We start from the raw sequence: 18,266 nt of genomic DNA on the forward strand, positions 1-18,266 counted from the left end.
ACGTATCCTGTCCCATAATTTGAGATTCGTTAAATAAAAGGATAAATAGCAAAGTCAAAGTGGTTAGTTTTCTGAGAACCGTGACGCACCTCTCAAGGGTGCGTCGTAATGTGCCCCTTTTCCATGGTTTAATTGCTTTCCTCGCCCTTTTATGAACTGTTAAACTAACTAAATCTGATTGTTCGATCATGCTTAATAAATATGATATTTTTGGGAAATTGGATTATCATGCTAGGTCCCTTAAAATAATTTAAATCAGATAATCGCGCTCGATCTAGTACTATATGTTGCATGTTGTTAAAATCAACTCAGATTAGTTTAATAGTTAACGCATGTCCCTTCAATTATTTATGCTGAGCTAGTAAGGATATCCTGCCTCTGGAGTTATCGAAGAGCGAGTACTCCTCTCGGTAGTTACAGTCCCCCGAACCCTCAATCTCTACCCTGCGGGTGTACGTTGAGCGATCCCCACCACCAGGGATCACAAGGGAACCTACAGCCGTCGTGGTCAAACATAATTGCACTCCCTTTATGTCACGATAACCGGGTTTTGTCAGTTTTTCTCATTGTCGTTAAAAACTGAATGGCGACTCCTATATTACTAGTCGATTGGGTGTAAACTCACAGGAAATCCAATTACACTTGATTTGACAAAAAGAAGCGTCACACCCATGAGGGACGAGGTCACGCATTAGCCTTGTGCTTTTTCGACCCCCTCACAAGTAGCCCTGTGGATAAGAACCCTTTCCATCCTCGGAAAAATGATGAAGAAATTCTTGGTCCTGAAGTACCATACTTAAGTGTAATTGGGGGATTGATGTATCTTGCTAGTCATACTAGACCTGACATATCATTTTCAGTGAATTTGTTAGCAAGGTTTAGGCACCAGGCCCGGTCCTGACATTTTGAGGGCCCTAGGCGAAATATGGGATTTGGGCCCCTTCAAAAATAATACGTCTTTAACTGAAATGATATCTTTTTTTTTGTGTGAAGTCCATTATATTGTTGAATTCAAATCAATAAAAACTTACTATATCTCCTTTGCAGGATCCTAGAATTTCAAAATCCGGCTCTAGTCGATTTCTTGTAATATTTCAATAAAATAAATACTCACTTAATTACAAGATAATTAATATGCGTAAAGAGATATTTTTTAAAAATAAATGTTCATTTTGAGCATATAAAAATATCAGTTAATTTTGTCTTCATTAAAATGCTTATCTATTTTAAAACTTATAAACCCATAGTCCATCAAATAAGCATTTTTTTTCTCACATATGGTTATATCAATTAGAACTGAGTACTAAAAGTCAAATATTATGTACATAAACTCAACGTAAAACACAAAATTAAAAATATTGACAACGTTTAAAAAAAAAAAAAGAGTTAGTAAGGGGAGTCGAACCCTAGACCTCCAGTAAATATCAAGCTTTAGAAGCTACTTTCTACCAATGAGCCAAAGAAATAACATGTGTATTTAATGCATTGTTTATTACTAGTACTAAATTACTAGATAGACAATTATTTTGGGCCCCTTTCCGCCTTGGGCCCTAGGCGGTCGCACCCCTCGCCTACCCCTAGGGCCGGCCCTAGGTTTAGCTCATGTCCAACCCGGAGGCATTGGAATGGGATTAAACATGGACTTCATTACCTATAAGGTACGAAAGATATGGGTTTGTTCTTTCCTAATATATCCCAAGAAGGTTTAGTTGATTTTGTAGAAGAAGGGTATTTATCTAATCCTCATAATGGTCGATCACAAACTGGATATCTATTCACATGTGGAGGCACTGCCTTTTCTTGGTGTTCTATGAAGCAAACTATTGCAGCTACTTCCTCTAACCATTCTGAGATTTTAGCAATTCACGAGGCTAGTCGTAAATGTGTATGGCTAAGGTCTATGATTCAACATATAAGAGAAGATTGTGGTTTATCTGGGAAAAAGGCACCAACAATTTTATATGAGGATAATGCAACATGTATTGCACAGCTCAAGGAAGGATACATCAAAGGTGATAGAACAAAGCACATCTCACCAAAATTCTTTTGCACTTATGAACTTCAGAAGAATGGCGATATAAATGTCTTGCAGATTCGTTCAAGTGAAAATTTGGCAGATTTGTTTACTAAGGCACTTCCTACTGCTACATTTAAAAAGTTGGTTCACCTCATTGGATTGCGCTGTCTCAAAGATCTTCAGTGATGTTGTCATTAGGGGGAGTAAATGCGCGCTGCACTCTTTTTTCCTTAACCATGGTTTTTCCCACTGGGGTTTCCTGGTAGGGTTTTTAATAAGGCAACATTTCATGTGCATATAAGGCGTTATATTATTTTGGATAATGGACATCCAAGGGGAGTGTTATAAAACATATATTAGTGTGGATGCCCATTATACCCTTACCATATATTTATATATGTATGTGTACATATTATGTCTATTAATATAACATAACTGACGATTTTCTCTCTTCCCCTCTCTCCTTTTCTCCCTAGTCCCTTTCATAATAATATGCATATTTTTATAATTATAGAAAAAAGTTACAGGACTATAGTATTAGATAGAAACTTGAAAACATTATGGAGGTTTTACCCCCTTTGCAATTCGGGCTTCAACCCCGAGTAAGTAGAAAATTTTAGTTACCCATGCCAAAATCCTTGTCCGTAGTATGTGTAAACAATTGTCCCCAAAGCTTAAAAATTTTGGCGGAACTTGACTTAATTTAATAAAATGCCCACCTAACGTTTACCTCAAAAAAACAAAATCCTTGTCCGTAGTAAGAACAATAAAAACCAAATACTACTCAGCACTATGACACGACTTATAAAAACTATTTTAAGAGGTGATATACTCTGATACTCGCAGCCCCGGTTTTTTTTTAAGGCTGTCCTTACACGCTAAATACAACTTTTAACAAAGTGAAAATTTCTTAATAAAGGGATGGAGGGAGAATAAAAATCCAACGTGTGAATCAAAAACCTCATCCTACTAAAAAAATCACCAACAAAAATACAAAATGTACGGAAAATTAAACACACTACCAGAGACATTAGACATACTACATCCTAGAGATTGAAAACAAACATCTCATTTGAAAATAGATTGAATGTGCAAGTGAGTTTCATTTCTTCATGTCCCAACATTTGTTCAAGCGAAAGAGTAACAACATATGAATACATTCTTTTAGGGACAAAATATGATATCTTCACAGCAATATACGGATATACATATAACTGAAACTCGGCGTTCCCTGTAACTTCACAACAAAACCCCCAAAAAACCTTGTTGGGGGGGGGAGGGGGATAGATCATAGTATGTTAAAAAAAACTTCTCTCCAGAACCGAATACCACAGCCAAAATCACTGGCTCTGAGGCTAATAAGAATAATTGCATGCAAAACTGAAATTGGGCCCAGGAAAAGATGACAAAAAACAAAATGCTGACAGAATGAACATCTCTTACAGGCGAATCACAACTTAGTGTACAAGAACCCAACAGATAAAAGGTTGTGGTTTGTCAAAAAGAATGATGAATTTTGCAGGCAGCTGTGGCTTCTTGATTCTGCTCATCAGCAAGCACAGCCACCTCTTTGTTCAGTTTCAGGAACTGCTTCAGGAATGCCTTGGAAATATCTGCATACAAAATGAACATGGGGGTCAGAAATATAGACGGATCAGGAGAAGATTTTCATTCATGGAACAAAAAGTAGTTCTGTAGGATGAAACAAGTTACTAACGGGACAACCCTAATTACCAACGACCCAAAATGTTTTAATAGATCTTTGTGTTGATGTTCACTTCACCTCTTACGGTCAACATCTCAATTTTAGGCTCTCAACCACTTATTCTTTAGTCTTGGACTCTGAATAAGCTTATCAAATGGCATAGTGCTAATCATGATTCATTTCTCCATACAGCTATACTAAGTCAATGGATTGTCCAAAAAGCCTAAGTTATGTTGAAAACTAGAGACCAATTCCTGTCCCCTTTTATTCAGATACCAGCATTGTTATTCTGCAGATACTCAGCCAAATTGACCTCTCTCTCTCTCTCTCTGTTTACAAGCATTGTTTTTATCTTTTTTCAAACTTTTACTATTTATTTTCTCAATATTGAAAACATCATCGTTATACTTGTATTAGAATGAAATCAACAAATGAGATGACCATTATTTGTCAAAAGAAGAAGCATCAGCATACAAAATGTAACAAAATACGGAGTATGTAAGCAAAACACTAGGATTAGAAATGGAAGGACTTTGCATATCCATGATTGATCATCCTAGACTAAGAGATCCACCATTTCATGCTTTCACAAATCTTGATCCATGCTTTAGTGCATGATCAGGTGAGTAATAATTACTTGGCAGTTAGCACGAAGACAAAATTTGGTCTTCACATAAAATTGTAGCCACCAAGGCCCACCAGATCCCTAAATGTTTCCATCTCCACCATTCAAGTGTAGTCTTTCTTTAAACTTCCTAAACAGGTAAGATTACGGCTAACGTAAGAAAGTTCAATTTTCGCTAAGTTAAGGAAGTGGCTTATCATATTGGGATGAACTCTGATAGAAATATGGCCTATTACTTTGGAATGGAGGTAATAAAAAATGCTGGAGATTCTACCAGATTCTAACGACAGTGATAGTAGATGTAAGTTTGGACCTTCTCACTAAGCATACATTACTATAGTCAAAGACAAACACAACTTTCAGATGCAGATGCCAGAAGATAAGTTCGGACCTTCTCAATGAGCATGCACTATAATCAAAGACAACCAATTTTAAGATAACTTACATGTCCTGCTCACGCTCATTGGCTAATGCAGCTTTGGCAATACAAAGGAAAGCAGCATCAACATTAATATCCTCTTTTGCTGAAGTCTCATAATAAGGTATTCCCTTTGTAGCACACCAATCCTTTGCTTTTTTCTCAGAGACCTGCAATATATCATTAGAAATATATCAAACCACAACAACCTCAGATTGCTCGGACATTTTATGACAAAGCTTACCACTCTACTGTTTCCACCGTCTATGTCAATCTTGTTTCCCAGTAAAATAAATGGGAACGCCTTTGGATCTGGCGGATTTGCCTGCAAAAAGTGCAAAGGACCATTATTCATATTAGAAAACACTGGTCCAACAGGCAGCAACTCAAGCTTCGGAAAAGCGCAAACAAAATTGTATTAGCAAAGGCTTCATTGCAAGACAAAACAAAAATTACTATCAACTACAGGACAAAAAAAATCCAGAAATGATCAAATGCCTAAAGAACGTGCACTTTATGTCACTGACACCTGCAGCGCAACCCTCTTTGGAATTTCTTGGGGATGCTAATCTAATACAATTAAGATATCCAATGTATTACTACTAAAAGTAAAATAAAATAAAGGCCAGGGGGAGGATTGAAGAATCACATTAAGGAAGCAAGTATAGTTCTCAAAATTGATGCTAAACTTCTCACTCACTGTATTGAATTTTTTTTTTTGACCTAAATGCAGTATTTTATACCATAATACTGTTCATATATATAATTTCACCTACATTTTCTTAGAGTTACAATTATATGTAGCATTTTCTTATTAATAACTATGCTAAATGCCTAAACCGGCAACATTGACAGTGTGTTTAGTAGCCGGTAATACTGATGTTAATGGAAATTACATTTATAAATTTCTAAGAAAATTCAATGCCATTCCCATGATAATGCTAGTTCACTCCAAATTGTCTCTTTCTTCATGATTTTTCATTACCATCCATTACCATTTTAGGGATTGTATTGGGTGGGAATGAAAATTTATGTCGAAAAACATAAGTTTGGGATGAGTGTCAGAGATTGCATTACAAAGGACATCACGAATTCACGATGTTATTTTCCTTGTCAAATTACACTTAGGTACATTCTCATTTCTCGTATTTGTAACCGGTTACCAAACGGGCCGTAAGAGTAGTCCTTAGAGTTACATGTAGAATCTTCTTGATAATAACTATGCCACGTTGGCTTGTTTCCTTTCAAATTCAGTTTTCCAAATCCAGAAAACCACAAACAAGTTGGTGAGAATGTGACTTGCTTTGTCTTTAGAATGCATCAATTGTATAGAACACATCATTTTCTGATCTCTTAGTCAATAACCCCTCAATCATAGCTAAAATATTTCACACACCAAAAACTGAATATGAGCTATGTCAAACAATCACCTACATTCAGCAGAGGCAAATATTTCATTTGCAATAGCATTGCCCAACCAGGAACAGGGAACTGGGGGAAAAAACAGCTGGGATGAATGGTCTCAAATTAAGAAGTAAAACAAGATACATAAAGGTAAACCAACCACCTTTCATTTTTCTCAATTTTGAAGTTATAATTTACAGATTTTTTTCCGCGTAACTACCATTCTACCAATCAAAGTACTTTCCAGAAATGGCGTCACAAATTATAGGAAAGTTGTGCAGGAACTGGTTATCGTCATTTCGTTTCTGCAAAAGATATTGTTCTTTTCACAAAGCTCAAGACAGAAAAGAGCGGGACAACAAAAGGAATTGAGTTCGTAAGGGTTGTTTAAAGGCATAAACATTCTTGTACTTCTCTCAGGAGTCACATAGATGCTTCTGGAACAAAAACCCTATGACCCGTGGATGTCTCTCCACTTTGGAGCGATACAAATTTATAAGTGTCTCGTCTATAGTGTTTTATTGTTATTTTTAGTTAAGTTCTTGTGGCCAAACCAAGGAGGTGAGCTTACAAATTGAGATATCCAATCTAATCACGAGTCACGACTGTTATTTCATATGATTGAATAACTAAAACAAAAATCTTCTATCAAATAGTCACATACAACTATACAAGGCAAAATGTCTGAATTAGGACAAAGAGAACCACAGGCGATACAGGCTTACAGCTATGATAGCAAGCATATCATGTGATGATAACAACCAACAATGTTGAATCCCAAATCACGAAAGTCAAATCATTCATGTATTGAAAGCAACGCGGCAATAAGTTAGCATCCCAAACCTGTTTGAGGAACTCGTCATGCCAATTATCAAGGGTATCGAATGATTTCATCACATTAACATCATATACAAGAACACAACAATCTGCCCCTCTATAAAATGCAACGCCCAGGCTCTGGAACCTCTCCTGTCCAGCAGTATCCCAAATCTTGAAACATAGCATACAAATATCTTATTATGGGACTAATGGGAGTTATTAAGACAAACAAAAGTTGAGTAATCGAATAAAATCCACGAATAAGAAGAACACCCACTTGTAGCGTGACAAGTCTGTCATCAATTTGGAGCTCTTTGGTCACAAAATCCGCCCCAATTGTTGCCTTGTATTGTTGACTAAATTTCTTATGTACATATCTAATTAGCAGTTAAACGATCACAACTCAATTGACCAAATAAACTGTTTTACCTGAATCCTTCAAGATTGACAAGAAATTGACCAATAGTATATCATTATAATTCAATAATATAATAAATAAATAAAAACTAAATAGAAATCATGGGTCCAATTATATACAGAAAGAGGATACTGATTCATCAATGACGTCTTCCCAACGCTGCAATCGATTCAAATTAACCAAAGTCAAATTAATCAGAACAACACAAACAAAACCCTAATTATTATTTTTTTAATTAATTACAAAATCACGAATAATTGAAGCTAAAAATAAGGAACTTTGAGAAATGAACAAAATGGAGGAGAAATATTACCCACTATCGCCAAGAACGATGACTTTGAGCAAGGTACGACGACGAGTTGCCATTGATTATATGAATTATCAGAGAATTTGGAAGAAATCTTCTGAATTGTTTGGGTATTTTTTTTCGAATTTTGTTGAACTTTTTTTAGAGAGAGAAAGGGGCGCCAATTTCGATCTGGGAAGATGATTAATTAAATTGGGGGAAGAGCCGACAAATTAACTCCACCCACTTTAAACGACAGGTCAGCGAAGGTGCGTGAGGTCATGTGCTTCCCTTTTATAAAATATCCGGATATCACCCCATGCCCCATGGCCCCACTCTCCTTTTTACTTTCTCTAAAGTTTTGGGAAAATTCTTGTGTGGACCTGGTCCACCATAAATTTATTGTGGACCCAAGGCCCACACGTGCCAAACAATTGCGTGCTACATATTTCATTCGCCGTTGCCTTCTCCTTCACGAAAGAAAAACACGAAATAAAGCACTCTGCCTCTCCTGCAAAATTTATAAAATTCTCTCCTCTCATAAAAATCGAATAATTCTACAGCAAATTGGGAGCTCTCTCCTGCAAAATTTATGAAATTCTCTCTCCTCTCATTACAGCAAATCGAATAACATCAATGGAAATTTCTGAAGTCATTGAGAATCAATCATCAGAAATCATACAAATTGATCTTAACAAATCGATTTGTGAATCTGAATCAAGTGCAAATTTACACATTCATAAAGAAGGTAATCAATTATGCAATAACAAATTTATCAAATTATGCTATTTTTAAACAGAATTTCATACATTATAATGTAAAATTCAATTTGCAGATCATGAAGATGAAGAAGTGAGAGAGGTTGAAGATGACCTAGTTTTGATTCCTGCAATCACAGAAGGTACCTATACATTTTCGTTTTTGATTAATGCGATTTGTTTTTTGCGTAAACATATAATTCTGCGATTTTGTGATTTTATTTTCTTCGTGAGTTAATTCTGCGATTTGTGTAAACTATGCTATTAGTGTCGAGTAAATTGATTATTATTATAGGTCCATAATTTTACCTTGAAGTTAAACACTACTATGTTGTGATAAAGTGTCACTATATCTATTTTGTGAGTTTTAAACCTTGTTTATTGGCGTTTTAATTGCATAAAGGTAACTACAAAATAATAAAAGGTTACTATATGTATTTAAAGTGATGGACGATAGTATTTAAATGGATAATAGGTTAGTTTTGTATATAACATAGTATTGTAAGTTGGTAGCACAGTTACTTATTTACACAATAATTGAACTAATTGCAGAGAGTACGGCTAAGGCAACAAATAATGGTGAAGAAATTTATGGTTGGTTGGTTGGAGAAACTAGGGCAAGTCTTACAGAAATATATAATTTGTATCGCCAACATGCGGCTGGTGTAGGTTTCAGTGTAAGGAAAGAAAAACAAGTACGAAAAGTTGGAACTACACAGGTCACAACAAAGTTGTTTCTGTGTTCAACAGCTGGAAAAAGAAACACTAAGTTGAAAAAAGACCAAAAACAGGAGAAAGATGAACTTGAAAGTCTACTAACAGAGGAAAGTAATACTTCTGTGAAAAAAATGAAAAGAAAACCTAGAAGAGTTGCAGTAACTAGGACAGATTGTAATGCTTTGATCAAAGCAAAACTGAATGATGGAGGTCATTATGAAATAATACAGCATGTTATGGCACACAACCACCCCCTGACAAGACAACAATGGAACCATTTACACCGCTCAAAACGTGCAATGACAGTACCTAAGGAGCAAGCAATAGAGGCTATGCACGAATTAGGGTTTCGACCTAGTGAGTCCTTTCGATACATGTCAAACGAAGCTGGTGGAGAAGATGCTGTAGGACATTCATATAAGGATCATATGAATTTCTGTTATAAGATGAAAATTAAGGCTATTGAAGGAGGAGATTCTCAAGCTGTATATGACAAACTGCAAGATGCTTATTATGAAGATCCTAATTTCTTTTTCAGAATAAGGTTGGATAAGGAAGGAAGGGTTTGTAATTTGTTTTGGAGGGATTCGATGATGCTAGAAGATTACAAAATTTATGGTGATGTTACTGTCTTTGACACTACTTACAGAACAAACCGTTACAACCTCATCTGTGCACCGTTTGTGGGGATTAATAACCACTGGAAAAATACTATGTTTGCGTGTGCATTCTTAGGAGATGAGAAAACAGAATCCTTTGTGTGGCTGTTTGAGACTTTCAAAAAAGCTATGGGTGACAAAAGTCCAATCACACTCTTTACTGACCAAGATGCAGCTATGGCTAGAGCAATAAAGAAGGTAAGTTGATAATCATTTATATAGTGACCTTTTCCAAAGATAATAACCATGATTTTAGGGGGATAGTAACTGTATTGATTTTTGCAGGTATTTCCAACCACAAGGCATAGACTTTGCCTGTGGCATTTGATGCAGAATGCAGTAACACGATTTGGAGTCCTGAAGAGTGATGCAACATTCAAAGCCGCTTTCAACAAATGCTTGAGTGGTTGTCTGAATGAAGCTGAGTTTAACGCATGTTGGGAAGCAATGGTCACAAAGTATAACTAAAGGAACACAAATGGTTCATCAGAATATATAAATTAAGACACAAGTGGGCAACGGCTCTGAGTAAGGACTTCTTCTCTGCTGGGGTTTTGTCATCACAAAGGAGTGAGAGTACGAATAATGCTGTGGGTTTCAGAGCTACTAAGAAGACTAGTTTGACCGAGTTTTATCATATATTTCAAGAAACGATAAAGAGATGGAGAAGGACAAAAGATATTGATGAATTCAACACCACCAAATCTATTCCAACTTCACACTATCCAATGACTTCTTTATTGAAACATGCTGCTCAAGTCTACACACATACACTTTTCAGGGATTTTGAAGAAGAATTTAATCTTGCTGTTGCATCGCAAGTACAACTCATTCACACAAATGGACCGAAGATGATTTATCGAGTTTACCTTGAAGATAGAGCTGGCTCCCCACAATCTGTGATGTATGATCCGCCGAATGAGATCATTATTTGTCCCTGCAAGAACTTTGAGGAGTCAGGTTGGTTGTGCTTTCATTGTATTCGTGTTTTGCATCTGCATTCTGTTCAAAGAATCCCAGAGAAGTACATCTCCTTTAGATGGACAAAGTTCACAAAGGTTGAGGTGTGGAACAAGCATGAGGCACAGCTAAAAGCTAAAGGATTATTGAACAGTTTCACCCCCTGGCGCTTACACATGCTGAGAAAATACTACAGTCTGATCCTTAAGTGCCATACAATAGAAGAGGCTAGAAAAATACTTGAAGAAAGCTACAAGAAAGATTCAGAAGTTATTCAAACAATTGTTACAGCTGCAAGCAACAATGAACTGAACACAACAAATACGACAACTGAGAATGAGAATTCTGTGCAAGTGTTGGACCCAGCTCATGCCAACACTAAAGGAAAGTCAAAAAAGAGGATTCCAGGGAGTTATGACAACTTTAACAAGGGGAAAAGGAGAAAGCACAGGGAATTTGGCTCCAAAACTCCTAAGCATTTATTCTGATTCTTGAGTTTATATTCTATTTTGGTAATTCAGTTTTGTAATTTTGTTTCTATTCTGGTAACTATACTTTCAATGAAGGTCACTATGACTGGAGGAATGACTACTTGTTGTTTTTTTGGTAATTGATCCAATATTCATGTTATGCAAAGCAGACTTCACTACCATTGTGCGAACTGACAGAACAGGGAGTCCAATTGAATTGATTTTATTTTGATGATGCTATAGTTGTCTCATAGTGACCCTTTATATATAGTGATTGCATAGAACTATATATCCTACGTTGAAAATTCTTGTAGACAAAAGATATAATTGGTTATATTAATACTGGAATTTAGATTTATTAACTTTGGGAAACTTCTTGTCCCATAAAATAATAATAAAGGCCGAAAATACAATTAAAAATACTTTTCCGTAAAATAGTGACCATTTATGATTATATAATAACCGCAATAACTGATGTTGTGGGATCTTTTATGGTGCTGACGTGGCACGCGTTCCTCGGAGGTATCAAGTATGACCTGGCACGAACTTCTGGCAACCTGCAAAACAAGAATATTCCCGTAGGAATATTCCCTCCGATGCTTAAGTAAGTATAAGCTAGAGAGATAAGTAATTTGTAGAGAGAAGGCAGAGCAAAGATAAGTTTTCTGTTGGTGGGAATGAATTGATTGCCCTTTTACCTAGGGATCTGCACTATTTATAGTGCTAGGGTTTCTCGGGAACTGGTCCTGCATGATTGAGTGTTTATGCAAGATTGGGACACGTGTCCTGCTTAGGTTTTGGAGACTTGGTTAGGACCAATGTGGACCTCTTAATCGCTTGGGCCTGGGCCTGTGAAGTTGAGAAAGGCCCCTAGGCAAGCTTTTGGGCCTTTTTTCTAGGCTTTGATAGTACAGTCAGGTGACATTCTTTTAGGCCACATCATTTACCCCTCAAGGAGGATGCCCCTTGTCCCTGTGGGGTAGGCTGCTTGATCGGAGGGAGCGCCACGTGTGAGGGCTTTTCAGAGCTTAGATTTTCCTCTAAAAGCTTCAATTCCTCTTTCATTTTTCTTTTGTTACTTCAGAGCGATTTTTCTTTAGAGAGAGAAAGTAAATTTCGTCCTGCCAAAGTTCTGCTTGTGCTTGCGCTTGAGTGTTCTTGGATTTGCTGTCCAGTGTTCTTGAGGGTTTAGAGGATTTGTCAAGACTTCTCATCAGTTTGATCATTTTCTGGTAAGTTCTCTATCAAAACTTTGTTTTTTGTATGCTTGTGGGACCTCTCTTGTTTATTGTTTATAGTGTTCTGTGGAGGCGTCTTGGGGGTTATGACACCTATCCCTTTCATTCTTTTGCTAAAGTCAGACGTCCTGTCCCTTATGCAGGACGGCATGGCTCGAATTAGAAAAACAGCCAACGTGCGTGCATGGGCTGCACCGCGAGAGGGGGACGATAGGGTTCCTTTTTCGAACCCGTCCCAAGGAAGTAGGAGTGGAGTCCGTTCCTCCCATAATACAGGAGACGGGGCCATAAGAACGGCACATTCTCCTAGAAGAAGGAAGAATGTGGCTTCCCGTCCCCGCGTTCCACGCGAGGATTTTGAAGATGACTCCTCTAGCTCTTCAGACGAGGAGTTTGCAAAAAACCTTCCTCCTATGGTCCGAGGGAAGGAGGACGTCAATCTATTTCCGTTTGATATCTTTCCCAGCATGAAATGGCTGAGGTACCTGAGGGATCAAGGACGTGACTTTGAGCGTTTTCTGCTCTTGCCCCCAGGTTTTAGTCTTAGGAGCCCTCGACCTCATGACTCCGTGGACCAACTCTCCCAAGGAGAGGTAGCGATTTATACTGCTGCCTTTAGGTTGGGTCTTAGATTTCTATTGCACCCCTTTGTGATGGACGTTTTAGAGGGGTATGACATTGGCCTTGCTCAATTGACGCCCAACTCTTGGGCAAATGTTTTTGGTTTTATTGCCAAGTGTGCTTTGAGCGGCGTCACCCCTTCCTTTCCTGCTTTCCTTCGTCTCGTAGTCATTGCCCCTTCTTCTCGTTCTCCCCAGGGGTGGTTCACCCTTTACATCCGTCGGGGATATAAGACGGTGGTGGGTAAGACCTCTAGTTGGGTTTGGTGGAGGAAGAAGTGGTCTGTTGTTCGAATGGAAGACCTCTCTCTTTCCAGACGTCTTTCTAGGTGGAACCGTCGGTCCCGCTATTTGTCTAGAGCTGACGCCTACCCTCGCCTCTCGTCCAGAGAGTGGGGACTAGTGAAGCCCTTGTTCCAGGCTGAGATGTATCGGCTGTCGTCAAAGAGCCATGCCTGGGTGCCTAATGCTTGGCTTCCCCATGTCGGCCAGTTCACCAATATAGTCTTTCTTTTGGCCGTTGGTCTTTGTTCCTATTTGAGTAGAGGTAGTTCCCCATAGATTTTCACTCAACATTTATTTTTCATTTTTTTTTACTAACCCTTGGCTCTGTAGGTTCTGCCATGGATCGCTTATCCTACGAAGACAAGGGTGTAGTGGAAGTACCCGCTTGGCTGTCCGAGGTGTATACCGAGAACATTCTCAAGGCCGTGGAGGCCAAGAAAAAGGACTCCTCCAAGAAGTCCAGCGAGGGTGCCTCTGGCGACGTCGCCAAGGTAATTTTTTTTTTTTTTGCCTCTGTTCATTTCTGGTCATGATTTGGTCGCTGATTTCCTTCATCTTTAGGAACCTACTTTGCCAGCTACGAAGAAGCGTCCGGCATCTTCGACGGAGGCTCCTAAGCCAAAACGGCCCTTCTTTAAGAAGATGGGTCCGGCCGATGCTGTCACCAAGCCGTCGGTACCAAAACCGTACGCTCCCCTAGCTGAGGGGGAGGTTCTTCCTACCCAGACGCCCATTCCTTCTCCTGAGCAAAAGGAGGTTCCTTCCCAGGTGGACACCGAAAGGGATGGTACTGCTGGAGTAGCTGCTGACGAAGTAGCAGTCAAACAGACTGAGGCTGCTGACGCCACCACCTCGTCCAAGGAGGACAAGGGTAAAGGCAAGGAAACTGAGGCTCCTTCTACTGATAATGCCTCTACTTCTCCCGCAGCTTCGCCCATTGGTTAGTGTCTCTATACTTTAAATATGTCATGTCAGGTTGGGATTTGCACGATGTTTGTTAATCTTGGCGTTTGGTTCAGTTGAGATGTTCAAGCGGATGCGGCGGGCCGAGGTGGCGAGCATCCCCCTTCTGCCGGTTTTAGCTCAGAGGCGAAGGATAAGATCCTTGCGGACGTGTATGCAGCCATCCCTGAGGAATATGTGAGGTCACTCCCCGGGATTGACTTGGGATTCTTTGGATCCATTCAGTCTCTCGTCCTTGATGTGAGACACTTACTCCTGGATCCCTATAGTTATGATTATATATGTACGCTATTTTTAATTCTATGTTGTCTTTGGCAGCTTTTCATTCGCTGTGCCGAGAGTAGGAACTATCGCTTTGATATGCACAATGAGATGCTCAAGCATAAGGACCAGATCGAGAATCATGAGCAATATGCTGAGAAGACGGCCAGGTTGATCAACTTGGACGCGGACAAGAAGATCAAATCCACGACGGAAGATCTGAAGAAGGCCGAGGAGGACGCTGAGAAGTATGAAGAGAAGTTGCTGGAACATGAGGGGCGGCTTGCCGTGCTGAGAAAGGAGTACTCTTCCGTCTCGGAACGGGTGACTAATTTCTCTTCCAAGGTGAACGTTCTTGAAGGTCAGCTCAAGGCCATGCAGGGGAAGATTGAGGCCGTGCGCAAGGAGGCTGCAAGCTCCTTTAAGTTGGGCGAGGAGTCCATCTTGGAGAGTGCCCAAAAGGCGTGGGATTAGTCTATGGATGGGAAGGACTTTTCCTGGTTCAAACACTGTATCTCCCACCAGATAGCCGTCTCGACGGCTAGGCGCTTAGGCTTAGATCCCCCCGAGTTCGTCAGTGACGGGGAGGAGGACATACAAGAAGACGAGGTGAACTCCCCTGAAGGCCAAGAGGTCCAGGACGGGAGTTCCATTGCCCCTCATCCTTGAGCGGTTTTTCTTGTAGTTGGTTTGAATGACGCCATGGGCGTTTGTAATAACTTTGGTGCCTTTTGGCATTTATTTGATTTGGTTTGTTTGCGCTTTGGGCGCTATGTATAAACAATTCGTGCCGTTGTGCACTTTATTTTATTTTAATTCGATCAGTTCGTTACTGATTTCTTAGGAATTCTTTCTTTGGGTCCAATTGTTGGACAGAAACCTCAGTGTTTTAGGTGATCAGCCTAATTTGAGGCGCTAATCTAGGCCACTTCTCAGGCCGTCAAACGATTAGTCTTTTTAGACGCCATCCAAGGAGGAGGTCCTATGTCTGAATGTTTTGCTCTTGTTTGAGTCTTTTCTTTTTTGGGCTCCTTTCGAAGAAAAGGCGTCATGCTGGATGTCTAAACCCTTTGTGTTTATTAGCACTGGGTACATCCAAACCCTTCGTGTTTATTAGCACTGGGTATTGTTTATTTAGCAGATATGGACGCCACTTATTTTAGGGATTGTTTTCTGGTGAGTTTCTTCACCCCTTAAGTGTTCCCTTTTGAAGGTTCAACTGAGACTTGTATTCGTCAGATAAGTGTTAATTTACTAAATTGATTGCTACATTCACCGCGTCTTAGGCGGGCATTTACAGGCCGTTTTGTGGGCTCTGGTACAATAGCTAGGCCGTTTTGTAGGCTCTGAGTACAATAGTTACCCTAATGATGTTCTACTTTCAGCCACTTTCTTCAATTTTGACCGCTTCTATTTGGACGGGTCTAGTTTCTTTGGTGACTTGGGGTTCATCTTCATGCTTTCGTTTTCCTCTGACTTCAGCAGAATCTTGCTTCCATGCTGACGGGTTGAGGGTCGTCAGGTAACAGTCCCTAGCCTGTTGTTGATCTCCGTGTATGGTGCCTATAACTCCATCATCGCACACAAACTTCAGAAGCATCAGGTGGGTGACGACTACAGCCTTGATCTTGTTTAAGGTGGGTCGTCCCAAGATGACATTGTATGCAGTCAAGTCTTTAACAATTAGGAAGTCCACCTCCAACTTTCGCCCATTCTTCCTATCCCCAATTCGAACCGGCAGAGTGATGACGCCAACAGGGTGAATGATACTCCCTCCAAAACCAATGATGGGATAGTGAATTCTTTCGATGGTTTTGGGGTCGTGTGCTAGGCGATTGAGGCATTCTAGACTCATTATGTCGGACGAGCTTCCCGTGTCTATTAGTATGCGTTTAACTCTCATGTTAGATATCTTGAATTCAACCACAAGGGGATCATCATGCGGCGTGGCTATCCGTCCGCCATCTGACTCACATATTTCTATCTTTGGGAATGGATCCATGGGCGCTTTGGCTGACAGCAACACTTGTCCTAAACGGCGAGCATAATCTTTCTGTCCTCTCATGGTAGGTCCTCCAGCGGCCGGTCCTCCAGATATGACGGCTACAAATCCTCCGTCGCTGTGTTGTCTCTTAGTCGGCGAGGCAGGTGACTTGTTCTTTTTGTATTGGTTTTTTCCAAAGCCATGAGCATTCTTCTGTAAGTAGTTCTTGAGGTGTCCTTTGGAGGCTAGGCCATCTAAAGCCCTCTTCAAGCTTCTACAATTCTTGGTTTCATGTCCTATATCTTCATGGAACTGGCAATATAATTTGGGATCTCGAGTCTTAGCAGGAGACTTCATGGGGAAAGGTCGATCAAGGTCGTACCTTGTCCCCACGTCTTTTAGTAAGGTGAGAAGATCTATGTTGTACTCAAAATATTCCCTTTCTTGCGGTTGTTCTCTCTTGTGCCCAAGACAGTTGGTATCATGCTCTTTTGAGAGAGCCCATGTGCCATTCACTCGTGGGGATTTTCGGTCCACTTTATCCTTCTTCCCGGAGGAGTCTGTTGTTTCTCCAATCCTCCCTTCCTTTGACGCGCTGCATATTTCTGTTGCATGGATAAATGCTTCAGCCTCGTCCAGGACCTCGGCCATAGTCCTTACACTCTTCTTAACCAGATCAAACTTGAAGGATCCCTTCTTCAATCCCCTGATAAAATTATCAAAAGAGACGCCATCGGGTAAGTCTAGGATCTGTCCCGCCTCTAGATTGAAACACTTCACGTAGCTTCTTAGGGACTCGTCTTTCCCTTGTTGGATCCATCCCAAATGCATGCTGGTTTTCCTTTCTTCCATGTGTGCCATGAACCTCGTAGAGAACAAAGTCTGTAGTTCGTTAAAAGAGGCAATTGATCCTGGGGGCATCCGTTCAAACCATTTAGACACTACTCCTTTGAGCGTGGCTGGGAAGTATTTGCACCAAGTGGCTTCATTGGTTCCCTGAACGTACATGTGATGGCGGTATGCGACAAGATGCATATCGGGATCGGTGGTCCCGTCATAAGCTTCAATTGTAGGATTTTTTACTTTGGGTTCCTTCGGGGCGTTCATGATCTCGTCAGAGAAGGGGGTACTCATGTGCCTTAACGTCAGGTTGTTGAGCCCTTGCTGAATATGATAAGTTGGTTCACGGCGGTTAGATAGCAGGCGGGGGCGCATGCTTACCTTATGGGGCGTCATCTGGGTCGGTCCACGTGTAGTGGGATAAAATGGCGGATCTTCCATCACAGGAGTGGACCCGGTGTCTGACAGTTCAGATTCAGCCTCATAATGTTCTTGACGCCTTGAGGCTGGCCGTAAGACGGCTGGTGGGCTTCCCCTAGATGATGGTCGTATGACCGGGTCCCTTCGAGGTAAGAAGGTGGGGGGGTCACGGCCATTTCCCGAGTGCTCAGGCACAGGGCTGACTCCCCTGCTTGCTTGTGGACGAGAACCTTCTCCAGCTCTCCAAAAGTTGGACCTGAGCGGCATTCTGCTTATCCAGTTGACGCCTAGACTGAGGGGCCTCTGCGGAGCCGTCCTCTCAGCGCAGTAGATTAGCATATTTTTCCGAATTTCATCTTGCAGTGTAAAGCTCATTTGTTGTCGAAAGGTCTGATTCAT

At 40.3% G+C, this 18,266-nt stretch overlaps 2 protein-coding genes across 2 annotated transcripts; one reads left to right on the forward strand and one right to left on the reverse strand.

Moving 5' to 3' along the window:
* Positions 1 to 3,100: 3,100 nt before the first annotated feature.
* Positions 3,101 to 7,951, reverse strand: LOC110798579 (ras-related protein Rab7). The gene is made up of 7 exons (XM_022003764.2): positions 7,720 to 7,951; positions 7,539 to 7,565; positions 7,266 to 7,365; positions 7,013 to 7,159; positions 5,010 to 5,090; positions 4,793 to 4,935; positions 3,101 to 3,630 (listed from the first exon to the last, which is right to left on the reverse strand). Exons 1-7 carry the CDS (start codon positions 7,770 to 7,772, stop codon positions 3,567 to 3,569), a joined length of 615 nt encoding a protein of 204 aa, XP_021859456.1. The 5' UTR covers positions 7,773 to 7,951; the 3' UTR covers positions 3,101 to 3,566.
* Positions 7,952 to 8,328: 377 nt separating this feature from the next.
* LOC110798580 (protein FAR1-RELATED SEQUENCE 5-like) lies at positions 8,329 to 11,274 on the forward strand. The gene is made up of 5 exons (XM_022003765.2): positions 8,329 to 8,440; positions 8,528 to 8,593; positions 9,003 to 10,024; positions 10,112 to 10,284; positions 10,395 to 11,274. Exons 1-5 carry the CDS (start codon positions 8,329 to 8,331, stop codon positions 11,272 to 11,274), a joined length of 2,253 nt encoding a protein of 750 aa, XP_021859457.2.
* The last annotated feature ends 6,992 nt before the right edge of the window (positions 11,275 to 18,266 follow it).

Source organism: Spinacia oleracea, chromosome 6 (genome assembly GCF_020520425.1).
Source record: "Spinacia oleracea cultivar Varoflay chromosome 6, BTI_SOV_V1, whole genome shotgun sequence".
In the NCBI taxonomy this organism is placed as follows: Eukaryota; Viridiplantae; Streptophyta; class Magnoliopsida; order Caryophyllales; family Amaranthaceae; genus Spinacia; species Spinacia oleracea.